General features: G+C 39.5%; 2 protein-coding genes across 5 annotated transcripts in view; one reads left to right on the top strand and one right to left on the bottom strand.

Annotated features, from left to right (window-relative positions):
- POLR2B (RNA polymerase II subunit B) overlaps window positions 1-14,496 on the top strand; it is a 44,546-nt gene extending 30,050 nt beyond the window's left edge. For all 3 annotated transcript variants that reach the window (XM_017669184.3, XM_017669185.3, XM_037018721.2), the window contains 9 exons: window positions 5,599-5,695; window positions 6,700-6,794; window positions 7,800-8,050; window positions 8,131-8,220; window positions 8,443-8,550; window positions 9,286-9,399; window positions 9,806-9,966; window positions 13,590-13,785; window positions 14,234-14,496. In XM_017669184.3, the coding sequence (XP_017524673.1) occupies window positions 5,599-5,695; window positions 6,700-6,794; window positions 7,800-8,050; window positions 8,131-8,220; window positions 8,443-8,550; window positions 9,286-9,399; window positions 9,806-9,966; window positions 13,590-13,785; window positions 14,234-14,323 (1,202 nt within the window). In that variant the 3' untranslated portion in view covers window positions 14,324-14,496. The remainder of the gene's footprint in view (window positions 1-5,598; window positions 5,696-6,699; window positions 6,795-7,799; window positions 8,051-8,130; window positions 8,221-8,442; window positions 8,551-9,285; window positions 9,400-9,805; window positions 9,967-13,589; window positions 13,786-14,233) is intronic.
- IGFBP7 (insulin like growth factor binding protein 7) overlaps window positions 14,496-24,696 on the bottom strand; it is a 74,143-nt gene continuing 63,942 nt past the window's right edge. The window contains exons 2-5 of one of the 2 annotated variants that reach the window (XM_017669183.3): window positions 23,015-23,124; window positions 16,476-16,592; window positions 15,705-15,831; window positions 14,496-14,674 (exon numbers count right to left, since the gene is read on the bottom strand). In XM_017669183.3, coding sequence (XP_017524672.2) covers window positions 14,655-14,674; window positions 15,705-15,831; window positions 16,476-16,592; window positions 23,015-23,124 — 374 coding nt within the window. In that variant the 3' untranslated portion in view covers window positions 14,496-14,654. Of the gene's footprint in view, window positions 14,675-15,704; window positions 15,832-16,475; window positions 16,593-23,014; window positions 23,125-24,696 lie in introns of those variants that run through there. The other variant, XR_012131727.1, reaches the window with a different exon arrangement.

The raw sequence follows: 24,696 nt of genomic DNA, 5'->3' as shown, positions 1-24,696 counted from the left end.
CTAGTGGCTTATGCTTGGCAGCTGTGCGCAAACAGGTCTTCAGCTACCTGCCTGTTTGCTATGGAGTTTATCTCCGCTGTTGCTGTGGGTATGGCCTGGCTGGGGCTGCTCCTCCAAAATGGTGGAGCCCCGTTGGAGGGTGAGTGGTCAGGGGTCTATTTATCTTCTTAAGGGGCCTCTGTGCTCCCTGTTGCCCAGGGGGTTAGAGTGCCCAGAGATCCCCAGATTCCCTGCCTCTGGGCTAAGTGTCCTGTCCTGCCCCTTTAAGACTTGCCAGAAGCACTCTCCAAACCAAAATAACAACAGCAACAACGAAAGAGAAAAAAAAAAAAGGGAAATACACGCGATTTTCTTTGTCCTCAGGTGCCAGTCTCAGGTACCCGCTCACCGGTCTTGCTGCCCTGTTTCCCTAGTATTGGGGTCCCTGTCCCTTTAAGGCTTCCAAAAACACTCGCCAAAAAGGGAAAAATGCGCAATTTTCTTTGTCCTCAGGCGCCGGTCTCAGGCACCCGCTCACCAGTCTTGCTGCCTTGTTTCCCTAGTATTGGGGTCCCTGTCCCTTTAAGGCTTCCAAGAAGCACTCGCCAAAAAAAACCCGCTCTTGTTTCTTTGTTCTCCGGCGTCAGCCTCAAGCACCCGCTCACCGGTCCAGCCGCCCTGTTTCCCTAGTATCCAGGACCCCACGCATGCACTGTGTCTGCGCTCTGGTCCGGAATCCTGGGGCTGGGTGTTCAGCAGCCCTGGGCTCTCTCTCCATCCCTCTGACTCCTCTCCACCCGCCAGGGGCTGGGGGGAGGGGTGCTCGGGTCCCGCCGGGCTGGGGCTTGTATCTTACCCCCTTCGCGAGGCGCTGGATTCTCACTGGTGTGGATGTGGCCTGGATGTTGTCCTGTGTCCTCTGGTCTCTATTTTAGGAAGAGTTGTCTTTGTTATATTTTCATAGAGATATGTGCTTTTGGGAGGAGATTTCCGCTGCTCTACTCATGCTGCCATCCTGGCTCCGCCCCCATCTCTGTTTTATTCTTCCTTCTCAGGATTGCTTTGGCTGTTCGGAGTCTTTTGTGGTTCCATATAAATGTTAGAACTGTTTGCTCTAGTTTGTTGAAGAATGCTATTGGTATTTTGATAGGGATTGCGTTGAATCTGTAGATTGCTTTAGGCAGGATGACCATTTTGACAATATTAATTCTTCCTATGCATGAGCATGGGATGTGTTTCCATTTTTTGGTATCTTCAGTTTCTCTCATGAGTGTCTTGTAGTTTTCAGAGTATAGGTCTTTCACTTCCTTGGTTAGTTTTATTCCTAGGGATTTTATTCTTTTTGATGTAATTATGAATGGAATTGTTTTCCTCATTTCTCTTTCTGCTAGTTTATCATTAGTGTGTAGGAATGCAACAGATTTCTCTGTATTAATTTTGTATCCGGCATTAGGCAGAATTAGATCTAGTAGTTTTGGAATGGATTCTTTAAGGTTTTTTTTATGCACAATATCATGTCACCTGCAAACAGGGAGAGTTTAACTTCTTCCTTGCCATTCTGGATGCCTTTTATTTCTTTGTGATCTGATTGCCGTGGCTAGGACCTCCAGTACTACATTGAATATAACTGGGGGGAGAGGGCATCTTTGTCTTGTTCCCAATCTTAAAGGAAAAGCTTTCGCTTCTTGCTGTTAAGTATGATGTTGGCTGTGGGTTTGTCATATATGGCCTTTCTTATATTGAAGTACTTGCCTTCTATACCCATTTTGTTGAGAGTTTTTATCGTGAATGGATGTTGAATTTTGTCAAATGCTTTTTCGGCATCTATGGAGATGATCATGTAGTTTTTGTCCTTTTTGTTGATATGGTGGATGATGTTGATAGATTTTTTGAACGTTGTACCATCCTTGCATCCCTTGGATGAATCCTACTTGATCATGATGTATGATCCTTTTGATGTATTTTTGAATGTGGTTTTCTAATATTTTATTGAGTATTTTTACAGCTATGTTCATCAAGGATAGTGGTCTATAATTTTCTTTTTTGGTGGTGTCTTTGCCTGGTTTTGGTAGTAGAGTGATGTTGTCCTCATAGAATGAATTTGGAAGTATTCCCTCCTCTTCTACTTTTTGGAAAACTTTAAGGAGAATGGGTATTAGGTCTTCACTAATTAATTAGGACACTAATAGTTTTTTCTTTGTTCTTATACTCCACAGATGAGTGAAATCATTTGGTACTTGTCTTTCTCTGCCTGGCTTATTTCACTGAGCATAATACCTTCTAGCTCCATCCATGTTGTTGCAAATGGTAGGATTTGTTTTCTTCTTATAGCTGAATAATATTCCATTGTGTATATGTACCACATCTTCTTTATCCATTCATCTACTGATGGACACCTAGGTTGCTTCCATTTCTTGGCTATTGTAAATAGTGTTGCAATAAACATAGGGGTGCATCTGTCTTTTTCAAACTGGGCTGCTGCATTCTTAGGGTAAATTCCTAGAAGTGGAATTCCTGGGTCAAATGGCATTTTCATTTTGAGCTTTTTGAGGAACCTCCCTACTGCTTTCCCCAATGGTTGAACTAATTTACATTCCCACCAGCAGTGTAGAAGGGTTACCCTTTCTCCACAACCTCGCCAACATTTGTTGTTGTTTGTCTTTTGGATGGTGGCGATCCTTACTGGTGTGAGGTGATATCTCATTGTGGTTTTAATTTGCATTTCTCTGTTGACTAGTGATGTGGAGCATCTTTTCATTTATCTGTTGGCCATCTGAATTTCTTCTTTGGTGAACTGTCTGTTCAGCTCCTCTGCCCATTTTTTAATTGGATTATTTGCTTTTTGTTTGTTGAAATGGGTAGCTCACAGATATTTTTAACAAAGTATTAATGATGTTCATTGGGCATTCAGTTTCTGTGATACTCATTCAACGTGCTTTACGTATGTTATTTCTAAGCATCATTAAAGGTCTGTAATGTTTCTTCACCTGTGAAATGCCACTAACTACTTCATAAACTTTTGTGATGATTAAATGGTTAAATCTACTTAAAACTCAGGGCTAATGCCTAGCTTTAATGAGGAATAAATGTTAGCTGATTAGTGATAGTGGTGGTTGTATTATATCTGTTTAACAAATGTGGAGACAGGATCAGATAGGTTATTTGTGCAAAGTTATACAACATAAGAAATATTTATCTGGAAGTTAAACTCTGGTCTGTTTTTTCCTTTATGACCAGATGTAGGCCTTTCCCCTAATCTCCCCTTCTGATGCTCTTTCCTCTTTACTACGTTGCTTCTTTATTTGATGGAAATACTAGAAACATAATTCAGAAGATTACTGTTTTTAGCTAAGTTTAGCTAATTTCTCAGTTTTACCCAGATACCTTGGGTAAAGGATGTAGGGTGAGCATTTGCCTCCTGGGCTATAGTAGATGTAACATATGTGAGTGAGCCAAGGATTGTCACACCAGTGGCTGGAAAGCATCACAAGGGTCAAGACAGTTGAGCACTTACAGGCTGTGTCACCTGGAGAAGAGGGGGCCATAGGCAGTGCTCCACTGAAATGGGAGGACATGCTAGGGAAGTCTTGCCTGTTCCATGTGTCACAGATGTCACATAATGTCCTACTATTGGCTTAGTAGTAGGGTCACATCACTTCACTCTCCCAAACCCTGACATTTCTGTGAATTCTCCACCCTTTTCAGATCCCCACTCCCTGCCTTCAGGATCCTGCATTTTACATACTTTTTCCTCATTATGCTGCTTGATCATGTGTGAAACTTAGAATTCTTCTAGTTTTCCCAAAGAATCCGCATGAGAGGATGGTGACCAAGGTGGATGTTACTAAAGATTTTTTAGAGGAGTTCATTTAGATTTCCTGAGGTGTTTTCATTGCACACATGAGGGGGGACTCTGACTTTTCTGATCCCTGAGGACCTTTCTTGGCTGCTTGCTACCGGAGGCTTTATCCCTGGCTCTTCTCAGGAAGGGCTCAGCTATCCTGACACTGCCCTACTCTTGGAGGACTTCATAGCCCCTTCCCCAAGCCGACTGTTTTAGCTTTTTCTGCTCCAATTTTAAATACACAAACCCATCAAGGTGCTCGGAACAACAAATGCCCTCTTGTTGCAGCGATCTTTCTTCCTTTGACAGCAGTGAAGGTCATGTCAGCACAAAGCATTTAGTGTTTCCTGTGAAACAGGGCTTGCAGCCTCTTGGCAGGACTGATGACTAGTTGGTGAGCTGGAGAGGTTTACCTTTCTACTGGGGTTAGCCCTACTCAGCTTCAGCCATGATGAGGATGTGCATATGCAAACCCAGTGATGCCTGATCTGATTTTTCAAGAAGAGTTGGAAGTAAAAGCTTTTGTGTGAATTTGCTTTTTAAATTTTTATGAATGAATTTAAGTTAAAAACAAACTCTGGAATCAGCTGCCTTGGGCTAGTTAAGTTTAAAATAGTCAGTAGAAAGCTTTCCGTGGCATAGTAGCCAGAGCTTTTAATGAGCAAATATAGTTGTCAGGGAGGAGGGGCTGCCCTTTGCGTGTATCTCTTTCTCCAGATCTGTTCCTACATTGGGTTGGGAATTATTGGAGGAGTTGTGTCTTCAGTGTCCCAGGCCTGCAGCTCTCTGCTGCCCCTTACCTGCACTCTGTTTGTTGAAACTATTGCACCCCTACTGTACCCATAAAGAGTAAGTGGGTGGTGTGTCTTCCCATGCAGGGTGGGTTTTTGAAAATTGAATTTAGCTTTAAGGGAGTAAATAAACTATTTATTCAGAATTGAGATAACCAAAACTTTCAATCATCCAGATCTTGGTTCTTTTGTATTCTGTTGTCATAGTTTTTACTCTGCATTTGAAATATTTAAACATAAAATATTGTGTTAACTATACCTTTAGAGTAGAGTGTATTTTTATTTTTGGAAAATCTGATGATTCACATATGTCTGAATTATGTTAATTGAAACCCCATCTACATTCACTAATTATTTCTTATTACAATCTACTGTAGTATATTTTAAAATTTTTTTCTTCTTTAATACTTACTCTTTTCTTTACAGACTCATCAAAAGTAGTTTTGGCAGCAGCAGATACCAATAAGATTGTGGTGGGGAGGATAACACCACTTTTCTGGTGGCATAGGCAGAGGATCTAGGAGCAAAGCAGGGCTGGAGAAAGGAACAGAGTAGTACCAGGCTCAAACCTAAAACTAGAAATTAGGAGACAAGGAGCTAGGGCTTGAGCCTATTGCTTATTAACTTTGGGATTATGGATAAATGATCTAATTAGCTCTTTCTGATGATGAGCATAATAACATTTACCTATTTACGGCATAGTGTTGCTGTGAGAATAATGAAACCTGTTTTGGGAATCACTTGAATGTGTATCTGGTTATAAGAATGGATGTACTGGGAATGACCTCTTAAGATTTGCTTTTATTAGATTTTAAGCCATCAAAGTAGTTGCATCACAGTTACTATTCCATGGAGAGTAGACTTTGACAATTACCATGACAAAGAAGTCTGCAACAAATATGATTACATACAATTGATAGAAAAAAAGGATTCATTTTTGTTTCCCAGATGATGATTTAATGTATGCTTTTAAATACACTACAGGTATCAACTCAATTGTGGCCATTGCATCATACACTGGCTATAATCAAGAAGACTCTGTTATCATGAACCGCTCAGCTGTAGATCGAGGCTTTTTCAGGTCAGCTATTTATAAAATACAGTGGAAATACTATTATTTTAATCAAAAAGTTCTTTAAAAACACATTTGACTTTGGGCACAAAAAGTGTCCAAACTTATTGGTGGTTTTGAAGGTCAGGCTGGAAGAAATTTTGATCTGACAGCAGGGAAACTTTTCTGCTAAGATACTTAGTCTTTTGCTTCCATTCATAGAGCTCTGTGGATGTCTGGTAGGCACATGCTGTTGAATAGATGCCTGGGTAGAGTTTAGTGGTGAAATCAGTGCCCTGCTCCAGAAAGCAGAAGGCCTGGATGATGGTTATGAACTGAAGATAATGTGCTTATATCTCAGGATTTTTAGATGCTAATACTAAAAAAATTTTCTTTTGGTAAACAAATGCATGTTTGCATTTAAATAATACAGAAACGTCTAGGAATAAAAAGAAACCTATGATCTTAGGACTCATAAATAACTACTGTCAAAATCATAGTGTGTTTTTAAATCTTTTTTCTATTTTGCTTCAATTTGATTATTTTATTGACTGTCTTATATCCATGGCATATGAAGACTGGTTAAATACTGGGAATTTGGTAGTAGAGAGGATGGATTTTTAAAAAAATTTTCTGTGTAGTTTCAGAAGATAGCCATAGGACCAGAGGGTGGACATGATAGCTTAATACCAAAAACTTCTCAATAGAAATGTTGGTGTGGATCCTGCATGACGATCTGTGAGGGTTATTATGGAAGGGCATCTTGTTTTGGGAGCAGGCTGGACTCAGTGACCTTAGGTCCTTCCTGTTCTCTCATATAATCCCAGCTGTGGTAAGGTTATGGCCAGACACTACATGTGTGGCCCATGCAATAGCAATTAAGAATTAACTTTGACCCTTAATACAGTTAACTCTTGTCTCAAATTCATGTTTTAAATTGTTATCCAAATATCAGTTAAGTAAAAATTATTGGTATATTCTAAGCCCTATTATTAAGGGAAATAGAAGTCACCTTTAGAACCATGTGTTTTTAGGTCTGTTTTTTATCGATCATACAAAGAACAGGAGTCTAAAAAAGGATTTGATCAAGAAGAAGTTTTTGAGAAGCCTACACGTGAAACATGCCAGGGTAAGTGAAACTGCCATTTAGAATAGAATTCAAAGTTAACTTGCCATGATTTTCCTGATTAATTTTTCTGGGTTTTGTCCTTCCCCAACTCTCTCCTTTCTTTGCCATGTGGGATATGTTTTCATGTCATTCATAGAGCACACATTTAAGAAAATGTGTGTTTGTAAAAGTCTTTGCACCTTGGAGTGGGCTTGTTAGAGTCGCTCCATCCTGGTAGGCCCTGCACTGAGGAGGGTATTTAGGAAATCAAAGAGGTTGTATAATTTCATGGGACACACCTCAGCCTCATTCTTGCTCATACTATCCCTCAGTTTATATATTTGCATGGGAACTTCACAGTGTGGTGTGACCATAATATTTGCCTAGCCACAGTGTTTGTATGCATCGAACAAATAGATGATGAGAGAATACCTAGCATTTTTTGTTTCTTCTAAAAAACTCAAACTTATTTTCCGGTTGTTATTATTTTCACAGATACTTAAAAACTGTATACAGTGGGATGGATGGAATGTCCCAGAGAAATGGGGTATCTTTGCTATAGTTTTGAGTTCTAATAGTGTTGCATGAAATAAAATGTGTTTTGTTTCCTTGGGCATCTTTCTATTACTCTGTTTCCTGCGGATGGTTCTATATAGTAGTGAATTGATATCCAGTAGAGTTAAGATTACATAAGATGAAACTCACAATTTCTGTGGAAGGATGTGTATAGAGGGCATCTGTACTCTTTCTCATGCAATGTAGAGATCAGAAGATGGCAGCACACTTATCCAAAGTCACCCAGCGAATGAAGAAGCTGATTTTCCAGTGCTCAGTTCATTGCTTTTTTATGGAGTTCGAAGAGTTTGTAATATTTGGAATAAGGGCATTTTGTTATTACTACATGTGGTTCATGGTATTAGAGATGCCTATGAACTCAGATTTGGAGCTGATTTATATATTTCATTTTTAATCTTTTTGAGGGATTATGTGACACTTTAAGAAAATTTCATGTCTGTTTCCTTGCAGGTATGAGGCATGCCATTTATGACAAGCTGGATGATGATGGTTTGATAGCTCCTGGAGTTCGTGTTTCAGGAGATGATGTTATTATAGGCAAAACAGTCACCTTGCCGGAAAATGAAGATGAATTGGAGGGCACTAACAGACGCTATACCAAGAGAGACTGTAGCACTTTTCTCAGAACTAGTGAGACGGGCATTGTGGATCAGGTTATGGTAACTCTCAACCAGGAAGGATATAAGTTTTGTAAAATAAGGGTGAGTATAGCTTTGTCATACTACTGTTTATAAAAAGTAAACCAGATTGACTTAACTAACCTATTTTTATATGAATTCAGGTACGCTCTGTTAGAATTCCACAGATTGGAGACAAATTTGCTAGTCGGCATGGTCAGAAGGGTACTTGTGGCATTCAGTATAGACAAGAGGTAGGTGTCTTTTATATCCTTCATCTCTAACTCTTAAGTTTTTTTGAACACTTTATTAAATGAAAATTTAAAGTCTTAACTTTTTAATTTTGGTGTTAAGTATATGAACATACCTTACTGAGCTAAATTTAGAACATAGAAAAATTCAGAGGGTGATCAGATCTAGTTCCATAGCTAAGAGATTTTAAGTTTAAGAGTCTCTTTTGAAAAATTCCTTTATAGGATATGCCTTTTACGTGTGAAGGTATCACCCCTGATATCATCATAAATCCCCATGCCATCCCCTCTCGTATGACTATTGGTCACTTGATTGAATGTCTTCAAGGGAAGGTAAGCAATTTCCTTTAAAAATAAATGTTCCAATCGGTGTTTCTTCCAAAATGATGATATGTGATTTCTTTCATATTTGAGCCAGGGAACTTTAGAAAAAGCTAGTATGAAGCTTACTTATTTTCTTGCCTTTAAATTGGTTATGATTTTACCTTTTTTTTTTTTTTTAAATATTTGCAAATTTATGGCTAAGTCTGAATTTTTGTAAAATATCACATATCCAACCTTCACATACCATATGTGTTGATCTTTTTGGGTTGTTCTTTTCTAGAGATGAAGAGTCAATCCATTGATGGTTACTTCAGTGTGGACTTAATCATCTCATAGCTGTTACTAGCTGTGCATGCATCTTTCAGTGTAGCTTTTCTGTCTTTAAGTATCCAGCCTAACACATGGATGGCTTCATTTTAGGGCATTAAAATGTCATTTTCCTTGAGCCGTAGGTAGTATTTTAGAGTCTCATTATTTTTTGTATCTGGTCCCATGGATAGCTTCCTAAATGAAGGCTTTTAATTGAATTGTGTTTATTTTTTAGCTAATTAGCTTGTTATAAATATTTCATGTAAGATATTAACAAAATGAACTTTATATTACAGCTTTCCATGACATAGGTTCTTAAGTTCAAAATCTTCCCTCTATAGGAAGAATTTTTTTTATTGAATATATTTTAATTAATATAGATTTCTAAGGGGAGACAGAAGAAAGCAGCCTTTTAGAGACTACTTTTTTTTAAAGGTATCAGCTAACAAGGGTGAAATTGGTGATGCAACTCCATTTAATGATGCTGTTAATGTGCAGAAGATTTCTAATCTTTTATCTGATTATGGCTACCATCTCAGAGGAAATGAGGTATGTTTGCTCTTGAATTGGTAATTTGTTATGTGTATTTTTTTTTGTATGTATGTAGTTTCATTCTTAAAAAATCCTTTCATTGAACTGTAACACATGTGCACAAATCACAAATGTGCAGCCTGATGGATTTTCACAAAGTGAACACCCCTTTGTGACTGGCACCCACATCTTGAAAATTACTAGAACCCTTTTATGCCTAGATGCCCCCTCCTGTGTCCCCTTCCAGGCACTTCCTTCCCATGCCTACCACAAGGTAACCACTCTCTTGACTTCTAACAATATGTATAGATTAGTTTTGTCTGTTTTGATTTTTATATAAATGGGTATTTATGCACAGTATATTCACATACATCGTTTGAACTTGTTTAATATTTTTACGTCTGTGCTTCACAATCTGTTTCAGGTTCTGTACAATGGGTTCACTGGTCGAAAAATCACATCACAAATTTTTATTGGTCCCACTTATTACCAGCGTTTGAAGCATATGGTGGATGATAAGATTCATTCTCGTGCTCGAGGGCCTATTCAGATCCTTAATAGACAGCCCATGGAGGGTAGATCTCGGTAAGAGCTGCTGCGTCATCATTTTTACTAGCCTTTTTTAATAAAAAATGTCAAGCATATAAAAATAGGGGATAATGGCATAATGAAGCCCTCTGTGCTTGTTATCCTTCAATAATTATCAACTCATGGCCAATCTTGTTATATCCATCTCCCCATTCCTACCAACCCGATTATTTTTAAGCAAAGTTTAGACATCATTTAATTTCTTCTGTAAATATTTCAGCATATAAGAGTGGTTCTCAAATTTCTTGATTCCAGAACCCCAAAGAACTGTTATGTGAATGGTATCTATTGATACTCAATCAAATTACAACTGAGAAATATTTAAAATATTTATTAATTTGTTAGAAAATAACAGAAACCCATCACACATTAGCATAACATTTTAATGAAAAATATATTTTCCAAATAAATATAGTGATGAGTGCCATTGGTTTACCTTTTTGCAAATCTTCCTAATGAGCTAGTTTACTAGAAGACAGCTGGAATCTTATGTTTGCTTCTGCATTCATTTCATTACAGTTTTTTTTTTTCAACTCAAGTGAACATTTACTGAATTCACGTTAAACAAGTCATGGTTAAGAAAGGCCTCTCCTCCATCTGGGTTAATTGCTGCCACTCTCTTCATCCTCAGCTGGGGACATCATATGTCCAGTAGTCTTTGACAACTATTCAGTCTCCTAACATGGAATGGTAGGCTTGTTCAGGAGCACAGAATCCTCTTTGAGAGAGTTGTCGTTAGCAGAGTGATGGTCACAGCTAATGGAAAATATGCTTCACTTTAAACAAACACTGGGACAAACTCATTGCTCCCCATGGAGTTGCTGGGCTCATCTGGTGCTCTAGTCATGAACTCTTCAGAATGAGCAGCAGTGACATCGCTTGTGGCCTCAGTGGCTTGTTCCTCAAAGCAGCTGGTGTTTGATTACACGTGAGTAGACAATTCGAAAGGCTGTTTTCCAGAATACCTGTCAGTGGTCGATTCTACATTATGAATGAGTTCAAGGGCAGGGGCCGACTTGACATCACCGGCCAACTCTAGATCAATGGCTGACTCTAGGCCAGTGGCCAAATCTGGGGCAGAGTTTGACTCTAGGTTATTGTCTGACTCTAGTGCAGTATTTGACTGTAGGTTATTGTCTGGTTATTTGACTCTGGTTATTGTCTGACTCTAGGGCAGTGTTTGGCTCTAGGTTATTGTCCGACTCACTCTAGGGCAGTGTTTGGCTCTAGGTTATTGTCTGACTCACTCTAGGGCAGTGTTTGACTGTAGGTTATTGTCCGACTCTAGGGCAGTGTTTGACTCTAGGTCAGTGGCTGACTCTAGGTTATTGATTGATTGTAGGACAATGGTGAAATCTGAGTTGGTAGCCGACTCTGGGTCAGCAGTGAATTCCTGGCATAGTGCAGGGAAGTCATGGCCAGGGTGACCCAGGCAGAGAGGAAGAGGCAGGCTCTGGATGTGACAGCATTTTATTTTTATATTTAAGTATATGAGGAAAGTCTGACCTCACACAGATACGTGGTTGGGATAGGGAAGAGTATTCTAATAACTTTTTCAGGTGGTTGTGGATATTCTTTTTTGATGCTACACCAAAATAACAAGTTGTAGTTTGTTAAAGATTAGTTCTGATGTCGGATCTGCAACCATATCAGTGAATCTTTTATATTTATTATATTAAAATCCATTGGCCTGTCTTCCAGTTTGAATGTATCTTTCACATAGGCCTAATTTTGTAGACTCACAGCTGGTCATTTGGAAACTATTGGTTCACTGAGTTATGCATATTTTTAAATTTCATTACATCAAAAAAAAAACCATGTACATTTATGAATACCACCACCAGTGTCATCAGAAAAGTCTGTAGGAAGCTATCAAAGCTGTTGTGTTGGATACATTTTCTAAGATGCTGATTTTTTATTGAAAGTTGATTTTCATAATTTCTAACAAATACTTGTTTTCTTTGAAGTGAAAGGTTCACTTTGTTCATTTTCAAAAAAAGTCTGCCAAATATCTTAAGTCTGAATTAAAATAGTTGGTGTTAGTGTTGGTGAATTAACATAATTGGTGTCAGCCTTTTTTCAGAATTAGAGATGCACCATGATAAAAGTGAGTAGTTAAGAATTGTGCGAGTGCTTTTCTTCAGGCCCACCATCCTCATCTACAGGAGAAATGCTTGATGAGAACTTAGTATTTTGTCCTAGAGTATTTGAAATGTGTACTCAAGGTCAGGGTTTAATAAAACTAATCATTTTTCCTGTTTAATTAATGACATTTTAAGTAAAACTCTACCCCCTTCACACAGTGGAGAATGACTGCTAGTAGTTTGTTCACTGCCTTGATTTAAGTGCCAACAGTGTCATTCATTTACTTTTGCAGCTATAACTGTAGATGCTTACACAGTGAAAGAAACAAATGTGGTGTTCATATTATTAACCACCGCACCTCAATATTATTAAATACCCAGTGTTGACATTTTCCTAATGATTACATAATTTTTTGGATGATTTGTTGGTTTAATCGGGTTACAAATAAGGTTCATGCTTTGCAATTGATTGATAGGTCTCTTAATTTAAAAAAAAATCTATCCTCCAACTTTTTTCCTTGCAGTTTGTTGAAGAAACTGGGTGGTTTGACCTAGAGGATTTCTCACAGTCTGTATTTTGCTGATTGTATCCTTGGGCTCTACATTCCCGTTTTTCTTGTAAATAGCTATTTAGCTCTAGAGCCTTGATGAGATGAAGGGTTGGTGCTCTTTTGTGGTAATACTTCATAGGTGGTATTGTGTACTTCTAATACCTGGTGGTTTCGTTCATGATTTTAGCAGCTATTAATGATCATTACCTGATACCCCTAATTAAGTAGGGACAGAAATTCTAATTTTTTCATTCCTTCTTCACTTATTAACTGAAATACTTCTAGAGAGAGAAACATGGTTTCCTCAACTGGTTACCTGATGACATAGTTCATATAGTAAAGGCAGGGTAAATCTTTGATTCTGTCCCTTTATTTACCAGTTTTCAGAATAAAATGAGCTGGCTGTTTGGCATCCTCTCCAGTTAAACAATGATGTGGTTTTGTTGTTTTTTTTTTTTTTTTGGTAATTAGAAATGGATTGATTTTTAAGAATGTTAAGGAAACCATCACTCTCTGCTTGCTTGACATCTGAACAGTGCATTTCACCCACTACTGGGGAAACCTGTGATCATTCCCCTGTTCTTCCATTACTTTCGCTGGTATGCATCTATCATTTTAGGCTTCATTACTGGGGAGACTCATTCATGGAGAAGCTGCTTTATTGGATTGACTTCTTAAATTCATTTTTGAACATAAAGTTGAATTCTAATTAAGTGATAGCATGATGAGACTCTATGCTACATTGTATTTTATGAGGAAAATTATATGCTGTACTTGAGAATCTAATGTGTTCTTTCTACTTGGGACTTTCTAATGCACATTAACTGGTTGGTAGACTTCTCCCCCAACTCCATGTAGAGATTGCTAGGGTATACAGATCAGAGCCTACTTCCCACTCTTCACTGCTGTCATTCCTTACCTTTGCCATTAGTTAAGATGGTATTGTTAATAGCAAACCTAAAACCTGTTGTTTTTCCCTTAACAGAGATGGTGGCCTGCGTTTTGGAGAAATGGAACGGGATTGTCAGATTGCCCATGGAGCAGCCCAGTTTCTAAGGGAAAGATTGTTTGAGGCATCAGATCCTTACCAGGTTCATGTTTGCAATCTGTGTGGAATAATGGCTATTGCTAACACGAGGACCCATACATATGAATGCAGGGGCTGCCGCAATAAAACCCAGGTGTGTACAGACCTTATTGACAGTTGGTACTTGTGTAGGACATAACCATGTTGGTCTCATTATCCAGGCAGATTCAGTGTGTTGGAACAGATAGGCATTTTCACAATTTTGATAGCATGCCTCTATAAGATTCCTAGTTTTAAGTGAGGAAAAGGATAATTTGATTTTTCTACAAACCAGTTTAAGTTTTAGTGTGGTAGTTTCTCGAAGTTATTCTCTTTTGGAAATAGTAAGGCCTTGTACAGGAAATTTTAAAGTTATTCTTAAGCCTTTTGAGAAGGGTGAAAAACCGAAGCCTGTTAGGAGAAAGAACATCAAAATCTGTGGTAGCAGGATGAGTGTTGCCAGCCTGCTCTTATCCACAGCACCAAGTCTTTACCCCTTTTCTGGGGCAGGGTATTAGGTTCTCTTCAGTACAGCTTTGCTAATCACCCTTTTTTCCCCCCAGATTTCTTTGGTGCGGATGCCTTATGCGTGCAAGCTGTTGTTTCAGGAACTTATGTCCATGAGTATTGCACCTCGAATGATGAGTGTTTAGTTCTTTTATAAGTCTCCACAAGGTACTTGTAAATATCTGTTGTGTCTTGTTTCTGTGATGTGGCTTTTTAAAAAAACAACAAATTTGTACTGCATTGTAAGAAGAACTTTTATCTCTCTTGATTATATACATGCTTTTCTTCTGTAAATAGACAATAAAGATTTGTAGATAGTCTTGTTGTGTTAATCTTTATTTTGTATTTCTCTATGTAAAACCAGTGAATATAACTAAGTATTAGTAGATTGGATGAAAAGAAACTGGCTGTTAGGCAAGAAAGGGGTTGTAGTTATCCATGACTACTTTTAGTATGCAGACTAACATTTCTGCATGTTTATAGCTCAGCACCTTCACCTATTTAAAAAAAAAGAAAAAGATGAAAATTAGTTGCTTATAAGGACATGGTTAACTTTCTCATTTTAAGATAGTGTTTCCAAATATGTGAAGAGAATGTGGGGATGAAGGATCTGTGAGTAACTATATAAATGGTATGGGGAAGTATCTTTGGAATTTGAGCTATACAGTTGTCAGTGTGAAAGGCCATTTTGCTATGTTGGTCTGTGCTGAAGAACTTTGCTTTTGTCATCCAGCTCTCATTCAAAATTTAAAGTGAAGGACTAATTAGTGGCAGAACTGAGACTCAAACCCGTGTCGTGACTCTTCAGCTACTGTGTTTGTTTCATCATCAGGCTGCCTGCATCTTGGCTGAAGAGAATCTGACCAAGCACATCTTCGTTTGTTCCTTTGTCTGTACACACCACAGCTGGGCGGTGTGCACAGTGCAGTGGTTTGACAGATGCTGACAGTAGATGTTGTCCTTATTTTTGCCTTAAGGGAAAGCCAATTCAGCCCAAAGTCTAATAGAACTATATAAATGTAAAGTAGCATTGCTTTCACAGCACCGTGATGGTTGCTTAAGAGGAGGTATTTGATAGTGAAGTGGACGGAGGCAGAATGGAGTTGGGGACTTGCTATATACTCTCCTTTCTGGCCTTTTCTTATAAAAGCTAAAAGTGAAGGACCAGAATTGCCTATAATCATTTCCTTTTAAATGGGAATTAAATGTAACAGTTGAAACACCAAAGAAAAATGTCATGTAGTTAGAAAGTTATGGGAAATAAAAGCCATTCCAGGCAAGTCTGAATTTTGACTTTTACGTGTAAGATAAGGTAAAAGCATCTAAATCATAATCATAGCATTCCATCAACCATCCAAATGTCCTTTTAGGCCCTGTGCTCTACATTTGGATGGCACATGCAGTGCCCCAAAGGTTCCTAACAGAATTTCATTAAGAGCTATGTCTGACACTTTCCTACTTGATTCTGTTCTTTTATTAAATGAAAGCACTAATCATTTTTAAATGGCTGTGAGATTTATTACCTACCTTTTTTCACTGGTATTTCATGTAATGCATCAACCACTGTAATTTTTGCTGATGCTGAAGCCTGTCCTTGGGAATTGGATGCATGGCACTCATATTCTCCAGCATCTTCCTTACTGAGAGGAGATACCTGTGAAAGAAAAAGGATCTTTAATTCCTCTGTGGTGGTCCTCTTTTTCCAGTGGCTTCAGGTAGGTCATTATTTCATACGTTTCCTAAGGTGACCAGGAAGATTCATAGCACAGATACTGCTAGAAATGTGCACATCCTGTACTGGGAGACTTACACGGCCTCCCTATTTGGTCTGCTGGGAGGATTTATGCACAGAGGACATGTCGTGGACAACTTTTGATCATAGTGCTTGGGTTAAGAATTGGACAGGTGCACATACCAGTTCGAGGGAGACCTTGATAGGGTATATGATACAAGTATTATCCAGGAATATCAAAGGTCAAGTAAAACATAACATAGTAATTAAAATAAATACTGCCTGAGTCATTTAGTTCCCTGTGAGGATTTTGCTTTGAATACTTTTGGTGGGAGTGGGCCGGGGGCCAGTTTTTGTTTACTTGTTGGTGTTTCTAAAGTATCCAGTAAACTTCAGCTATTTTTTTTAGTTCCCTCTGAAAGAGGAGCAGCAGCCCCGTGGTAGGGCTGTTACAAAGAAATGTAGAAGAGCAAGTACTTTCAGGCCTGCAGTACATTGGGCACCTTTTACAAGGTCTGCTGTGTCTAATCCTAAAAATGAAATCCTTGCCAGCTCTTGGTACTCACCAGCACCCAGCCAGTGACTTCATGCTTCTCTGGGCCACCCCGGGTCTGAATGGCCAGGTTGTCCCGGTCACCAGGCAAGAGTTCTGTCCTTTGAACTCCATAGTGACCCCTTTTTACCTGCAAAACCAAAAGGAATAGTCTTTAGTTTTCTGCACTGAATCATCAACTTGAAGTAGCTGTAGTTGATTCCTAGAATTATACAGGGTGTACACCTGACTAACTGGATTAAATTAAGCAACTTCCATATTAGCTTTTCCTGACCACTTGTAAATAAAATTTTTGACTCAAAATTTGCTTAATTATACAAGAAAATGAAAACTACCTGAGATTGTAAATTCTTTTTTCCAATTACAAAGGTAAAATACAGTTTGCCTTTTATCTCTTCCTGTCAGTTTCTAAGCTTGTATATATTGTCTGCATGGCTGGGGAGTACAACTGTCACCCTTTCCTCCACTGGCTCCCTTCATTTGCTCGTGCTCTCATAAATTGTGCTTCTCTTTGCCAGGGCTTTTCTTGCTTGCCAGGCCATATTTGATGAACTATCTCCCAGTGCTAGGTTTACTGCTTGGGACATGAAGGAGCCCAAGTCCTAGGGCTCCTCCTGCAGCAGCCTCACCAGTGGAAAATAGTAGATTGAGTCCAAAGCCAATACCATTCCTCTGTTCTGAGGGCGAAAAGTTCAACAAATGATTTCAAGAGCTGAGAGCCAAAACTCTTTTGTCAAGTATGTGCTGATGTCATTGTTCTCTTATGACAAAACTTGCTTGCTGCTTATCCCTGTGCGGGTCACCATGAGATTCAGGATGGGTCAGCAAAAAATTCAGTTTTCTTGGTTTGAGGCCAGTAGTGAATACTGTCCTAATTTCCCTCTCATTTAAAAAGGCAAACCATGTTCATTATATAAATTTCAGAAAATATACAAGAATTTGAGAATAAAATTTACCTGTAACTCCTCCGTACAAACACATTTAGCATTAATTTCTATAAGTGGAACTGCTGAATCAGAATACAGATATTTTAAGGTTGTGATAATGATGGTTTTTTCTTTTAAATCTAAGGATACATGAAGCAATGTTTAATCCATCCCAGGCCAGCGTTAAGAACTAAGTGAATGATTATTGATAATGCTTTTATAATTAGAAAAAAGGATTTACAATCTAAAATAGTTTTCATTTTCTTGTATAATTAAGCAAATTTTGAATTAAAAGTCATAGTATATGCATTTTTTTTGACACTGATCAGTGTTGTTTCTCCCACTTGTGACCCCACTTCTAGCACCTGTTATGCTCGCTGTCTTAGCTTCAGATCTAACCATTGTTTTATCTGGTTCATGACACCAGGCTTGGGACTCTGAAAACCATGTGAGATGTAGGTCAATTATTACTCCATAAAAAATGTATAGCATTATGGATTTGGAATATCTGGTTTTTACTTATTTGTTTTTTTCTGGGATTTCCTCACATTGCCACTACTTGTGAGAGAAGACCAGGTATCTTAGTGTTTTTCTCATATGAATGCTATAAAGACAAAACAGATAAACTCAATACCTGTCTTTTTCCTTCATCTTCCCAAGTAGCTGGCAGAAATGGGCTTCTGCTAGTGCAGAGTTTGAAATAGTTATTCAAATATGGTTAACTGGCAGCTACATGCAAAGAATGAAACTGAACCACTGTCTTTTACCATACACACAAAAAAAGCTCAAAATGGATTGAAGACCTAAAATAGACTAAAGACTTAAATATAAGATCTGAAACTATAAAACTCCTAGAAGAAAACATAGGCAGTAAACTCTTGGAACACTGGCATTAGCAGTTTCTTTCTAGGTTATGTCTCCTCAGGCAAGGGACACAAAAGTAAAAATAAACCAGTGGGACTACGTCAAACTAAAAAGCTGCTTAGTGAAGGTAACCATCAAAAAAAGGAAAAGACAATCTACTGAGTGGAAGAAGATATTTGCAATGATTTATCTGATGAGGGGTTAATAACCCATACAACTTAGCCCCCCCAAAAAATCCAATTAGAAAATGGGCAGAGGACCTGAAGAGACATTTTTCAAAAGATGACATACAGATTGGCCAAAAGACACATACTCAACATCACTAGTCATCAGGGAGATGAACATTGAAACCACAATGACAGATAACCTCATACCTGTCAGAATGGCAAGTATCAAAAAAACAAGGGTTGGCGAGGATGTGGAGAAAAAGGAACCTTCATGTACTGGTGGGAATATTAGTGCAGCCACTATGAAGAACAGTATGGAGGTTCCTCAAAAAGTTAAAAATAGAACTATCATATGGCCCAGTAATTCCACTTAATGGGAATTTACCTGAAGAAAACAAAACCGCCAGTTCGAAAAGGTACATGCACCCCTATGTTTATTGCCGCATTATTTACAATAGCCAAGATATGGAAGTAACCTAAGTGTCCATCAATAGATGAATGGACAAAGAGATGGTATATATACACAATGGAATATTACTCTGCCATAAAAAGAATGAAATCTTGCTATTTGGGACAACATGGACCTAGAGAGCATTATGCTAAGTGAAGTAAGAGAAAGAAATACTGCATGATTTCACTTACATGTGAAATCTAAAAAAATCAAAACAGACACATAAATAACAGAGAACAAATTGGTGAAATAGGTAAGAAAGAAAAAGATAAGGAAGCACAAACTTCCAGTTATAGTTGGCAGGGATAAAAAGTACAACATAAGGAATTCAGTCCATAATATTGTGTAGTAACTTAGGTGTCAGATGGTAACTACCCCTATTGTGGTAGGCATTTTGTAATGTATATGATGTCACTTTGCTGTACACCTGGAACCAATATAATGAATATCAACTGTACTTCAATTAAAATATTTTAATGGTGTATTAATTTGATCCAGTGGCTAAAGTAGTATGTCTCTGGTCTTTATTAACTGAATTTCAGAATTCTTTGTGTGTGATCAAAGCAGAAAAACACTATAGCATAGAAGTACTGAATCTTATTAGCAGCTGAGCTGTAGATCCTCAGATTATGTAGCTATTAGTAAAGAGCATTCTGCACCAATTAAACTGGTCCACTATGCATAGAGAAATTGTTGTTGTCAAGTATTGATTGGAAAATGAATACTTAACTCATGTTTTGATTAATACATTGTAAGAAGTTATATACCATGTAGAAAACATAGAAACAATAAGAATTTTTACACAATTTTTATGTCATACTCCCTTGCTCCCTTACTTCCCTTATGTAAGGGGAATCTGTTGATAAATATGTGTTTTCCAGTTTGAAAAAAAAGATGCAGGCTGAGAAAAGTGACAGTTTTTAAGACAATTCTTTAGATAGTCAGTGGACTAGAAGTGCCTCAGAATTTGAACCTTAGAAATCTTTAGGGCAGCAGAAACTGCCTAGTAGTCACTGCTCACCATTAAGGGTCAACTTAATGGAAGTTGAATCAGAGGGAGATGCAGGAAAGCATTCCAGCCCTCTCTGGTTCCATTTTAGCTGCAACAAATCTTCCTGAATCCTGCTATTGCAGAGATGTAATTACTAAGAAAAGGAAAAGTGCCGATGATTTCAGAAGCAGGATGGGTCGGTCTGATTGCTACATGTTAACACATTTCAAGGGTTCACTGAATTTCAGGAGACCTTTAATTTCAGGAAGTACAGATCACTCTATGCAGTATATATTCTGTGCCTTTTTGGTGACATTTCAGAAGAGTTACAATAAAATAGAATACATGTCTCTTAAAACTTTAAGACTCCCTAGCCACTGTAATCAAGACAAAATGGGGAAAAAAATACTTGTAATACATGAGAAAGGGTCAATATCTCTAATATACAAAAAGCCAGTAGAAAAATGTGTAAAGGATATTGAGGAGGTGGTTCATATAAGAGAAAACCCAAATATGAAAATATTCTCAATGTGGTCAAAAAAACTAATAAATGAGATGACACTTTTACACATCATTAACAAAAATTTAAAAAGGTAAATATTCCATGCTGGTAAGGATACAGGGAAATGGTGCCCATACATTGCTGGGGAGAGTGATCTGCTACAACCCTGACATTTAGTAATAACTTTTGGCCTAGTTATGGATCCTTTGGGGGAATCGTATTTGCATATAGGATATGTATACTTGGATGGTTTAAGGCATTATTTAAGGTGCTAAAAAAATTCCGAGATGATGAAAGGCCAACTCTGCCTGAAGTAAATATTCGGGCAGGAAAATAACTAAATAAGGAGCCTCTCCTTCTGGTTCGTAGGATCTTTTTAGGCTAAGAGTCTTGCTGAAAAAGTATGTACCATCACACAAGGACTACTGGTCAGGAAAGTACAGACCACTCACCGGGCTGCCAACCAGAAGTGTTGCTATAGCCTGAAACACCTTGGGGACATTTTCTGTTACTTCTGCTGATACGCAGTTTCAAAAACATTATTTTAGGTCATGCATGTGGCTGGCAAATACATTATGGAGGTTGAGGAAAACAGCAGAGCCTATGCTTGCTCCTTGTAAATATGAAGAAAATTATTTTTTTCTGTTCCGCCAGCTCCTTTCAGTCCCCTTCCCCAGGTGACCAACTGTCAGGGAAGCCCATGGGATCTGCCCCTATATGATCCCAAAAGCTTAAAGGAAAATATTCCTGTGACAGAAGTATTCCCCTGGCATGGATGTAGCCACCTGGGGTGGGGCAGAGCAAGAACTGAAGAGACTATTCTCTACCAAGATTTGTCGGTAAGGCGTGACATGCCCCAGACACTTGGGTCACTCTGGCTTCTCATTGTGTAATCCCTGGAGAACTGCAGCAGAGCTCTTTGTAGGGATATTCTTTGGGAATAGAGTTGTTCCCGTGCCTCTTCACTCCCTGAACAAAACAGTAGCTTCCAGATAAGCAGAGGAATGGGAGCAGCTTTCACAGGGAAGGCCACAGGTACACATCCACCGGTTGCATTTTTGCTCTACTGCTCCCTCCCCCTCTTTAAAAAAAATAGAATTTATTAAGGTGACATTGAATTGCTCCCTGTAACAGAAGTTTCAGCTCTAAAGGGCAGTTGTACAGCTTGTGCGCTCCCGACCTCATTCCGGCCTACTGCCCCCTAGGGGTGATGCATCCCTTTGGCCACATGAGGGAGCCAGAGGTCAGCAGGTGACCCACCGAGTCAGTCCTTTGCTGGGACTTCTACAGGACTGCTGGGCGAGGGGAAGCCCTTTCTTTCCTGTGGGGTCTTTAAGCTGTAATAATGTGAACTTGGAGCTGCCATTGACAATATTGCCTATGGCAAGGAGGCAGCTAACAGACCAGAAAAAATGAGACCAATATAGTGAGAGCAGGGTCCTGGCCTCACTGTACGTTGATCCAGCTGCCCTTGAGGCTAGCTAGCATCACCAGCCCCCTCACCTTCTCCTTTTTTTTTGCCTACGCTAGTTTGAAGTGAGTTTCTACAACTTGCAACAGAAGGAGTTCTGACTATAGGAGCCAAAATCCCTCCTGGAGTTCCAGAAATTGCTCTTCTGGTCAGACACCAAGCAAACAAAACATGGAGAGACAATCACCATCTTAGAGCTTGCTGGAGAAGTAACCAGCTAAAAAGGGGTATCTGGTTATGCCTCTTTATTTCCTTTTTGTTAGCATGAGTTTGATACATTTACTCCATAGGATTATTATGAGGCTTAAATTATGAGGAAAGGGAAATAATTATAATAAAGTACAGTGTAATTGTGAAGGATTACTTGATCTGATGAATATATTCTTTTTCCTGCTACAGACATGCTGAGAATATCCTTCAAATGTGCAGATAGTTATACAAGATAATGCCATTTGAAGGGAAAAATGTCCACCAACAGTAGCTAACATCCAGAGTGCTAACTGCATCTGACAAGCCAAGTGATTTTACTGCATTATTTCACACAAGACTCATATACCACTTACATCGTGCAGAGGAGGAAACTGAGGTTTAGAGCAGTGGGTCTTCATCTAGGCCATTTCCCCCCCCAGGGCATTGGAAAATGGAGACATGTTTTGACTGTCACAACTGGAGGGCAGGTGCCACTGGCATCTAGTGGGTAGAGGCCAAGGATGCTACTAAACATAATGTACAGGGTAGCCCCCCCACAAAGAATTATCTGGTCCAAAATGTTAATAGTACTCAGACTAAGAAACCCCAGTAACTCAGCTGACCTGGCTAAGGAACTCATGTTCAGAACCTCAATGCTGTACTGCCTTCAATGGGGACACCCCACCTCCCCCACCACTGCACCCACGGGCATGCACTCAGAGGTGGGCTTGGGTGCTCAGCGTTCTGGTTTCCTAGTTCCTACAGGTCCCTGCTCAGGCACTGCCAACAAAAGCAGGGCAGGGACTATTTTGGAGGTCAGAAAGATCATTTGCTAGCTCCAGGAAGAAGTCTGGGAGACGGCCATAAAGTTTCGTTTTGAAGAAGCAGCAGGCAATGGACCAGGCCCAGGACTTGGGGTTGTTCCCAGCCTTGTGCAGTGAGAGAAGAGCTCGTCAGTCTAGGATATCTTCCTGAAATCTGTTCCACTGACCTTGTTCCAGACGAGGACAGGGGTTGGTATTCCAATGACCTCACAACTCAAGTACACCTGGGCACCAGTGACATTCCAGATGTCCTTTGGTGGCGTCACGATGGAAGGACCTATGAGAAAGGGCACAAAGCCAAAACTATTTGTTTAAACATCTTCAATATTAGCCTGCTAAGAAGTACATATTTGATTATGTTTATGAGGCTATCCCCTTTGTGGAGACTAGACTGGCTTCCCCCTGCCACCAGCATGATTTTAAGCTGTGCTCTGGGAATGCATACATCTAGACAGACAAAAATAATTAGGAAGAAAAATACACTGTTTACAAAATTTTCTTCTCCCTCAAATCATGCCTTAATGAATTTAAAGTTACCAGCTGTTTTGCCTTATCTGGGACATTCCAATTAATATACTAAAATTATGGTCACAAAATGTTTGTTTTTCTTTTTTGTTTACCAGTATTTTTATTTTCAGGGAAGGGCCAACTAACCACTCCTTGGGTAATGAAACAAAAATCTAAGAAGATACTTCAAAATGTGCTGAGCACCCAGAAAACAATGGCAGCCCCTGTCTCAGAACGCTTAGGATCTATGACTGACAAGTCAGGGGTGAGAAGGCAGGAATGGCAACTTTCACCAAAGAGGAAACTTGGAGGGCTGTGCGCCTGGCTTTTGAACAAGAGTGGCCTGAGGTTAAGGAAGAAGGCGGAAGGGTCCTTCCCAGTGCAGGCTGGGGGATGCAGTGGGGAAAAGAGAAGCAACGACAGGCCTCTTGGGTGTGGCCAGGGCCCCCAGGAAAGGGCTCCTGTTCTCAGTGTCCAGGTCCCTGCCAGGGGGCATTGGCAAGTGGGGACATGGCCTGAATGGTGTCAGCAGGCCTGAGGCCACCCAGGCAGAGCCCTGGGTGTTGCCTCCTTGTTTTCCCAGGTCTGGAACACATGTTCAGGCCTTCTCTACCATATTCCTTCTGGCAAGAAGGTCCTTACACAGAACCAACATCAATACGAGGCATCCTTTAGTTACCAAATAGGCCCTTGAGTTGGCAAATTATAGTTGTGGGCCACACTGGCCTATGGTTTGTTTTGGCATGGCTCCTGAGTGGTCTTTGAGTTTATAAATGGTGAACAAAGTGTAAGAAGGATATTTCATCAAGTGAAAGTTATAAGATTCACATTTCAGTGTCTGTAAAATCCAGTTTTATTTGGAACACAGGCATGCCCAGAGTCGGGCAGTTGTGGTTGATAATGGCCTCAACACACACGATGTGGCCCTTTACAGATGAAGTGCTGATCCCTGTTCTTACCAACGGAGGTGCGATCAATGCCTCAAAAAGATACCACGGGAAAGTTTCAGGACTTCAGTCCCTTACACGTTCCTTGGAGCTGATGCAGATAAATCCACAGGATGACTGCTGGCCCAGCTCTGAGACACAACACTCGTGAAGCCAACAGATCCTGAAAGCCGTGCATGCTCACTGCTCCTTCCTGATGAGGGCAGCACCCAACACCTGCTCTCAGAGAGACACGCGCACCCACTGCTTGTAAGTGGTACTTAGTGTAGTTTCATTCTGCTAATTTGGAATGCCAGCTTTCAGGCACCAGGGGCCTGCAGAGCGAGTGGGGGGTCCACAGACAGGGAAGCAGAGCTGGGAGTCTGGGTTCCCTGAAGTGACCACATACTGCTCCT

This window comes from Manis javanica, chromosome 5 (genome assembly GCF_040802235.1).
Source record: "Manis javanica isolate MJ-LG chromosome 5, MJ_LKY, whole genome shotgun sequence".
Taxonomy (NCBI): Eukaryota; Metazoa; Chordata; class Mammalia; order Pholidota; family Manidae; genus Manis; species Manis javanica.
This window is presented reverse-complemented; position numbering and strand designations above follow the sequence as displayed.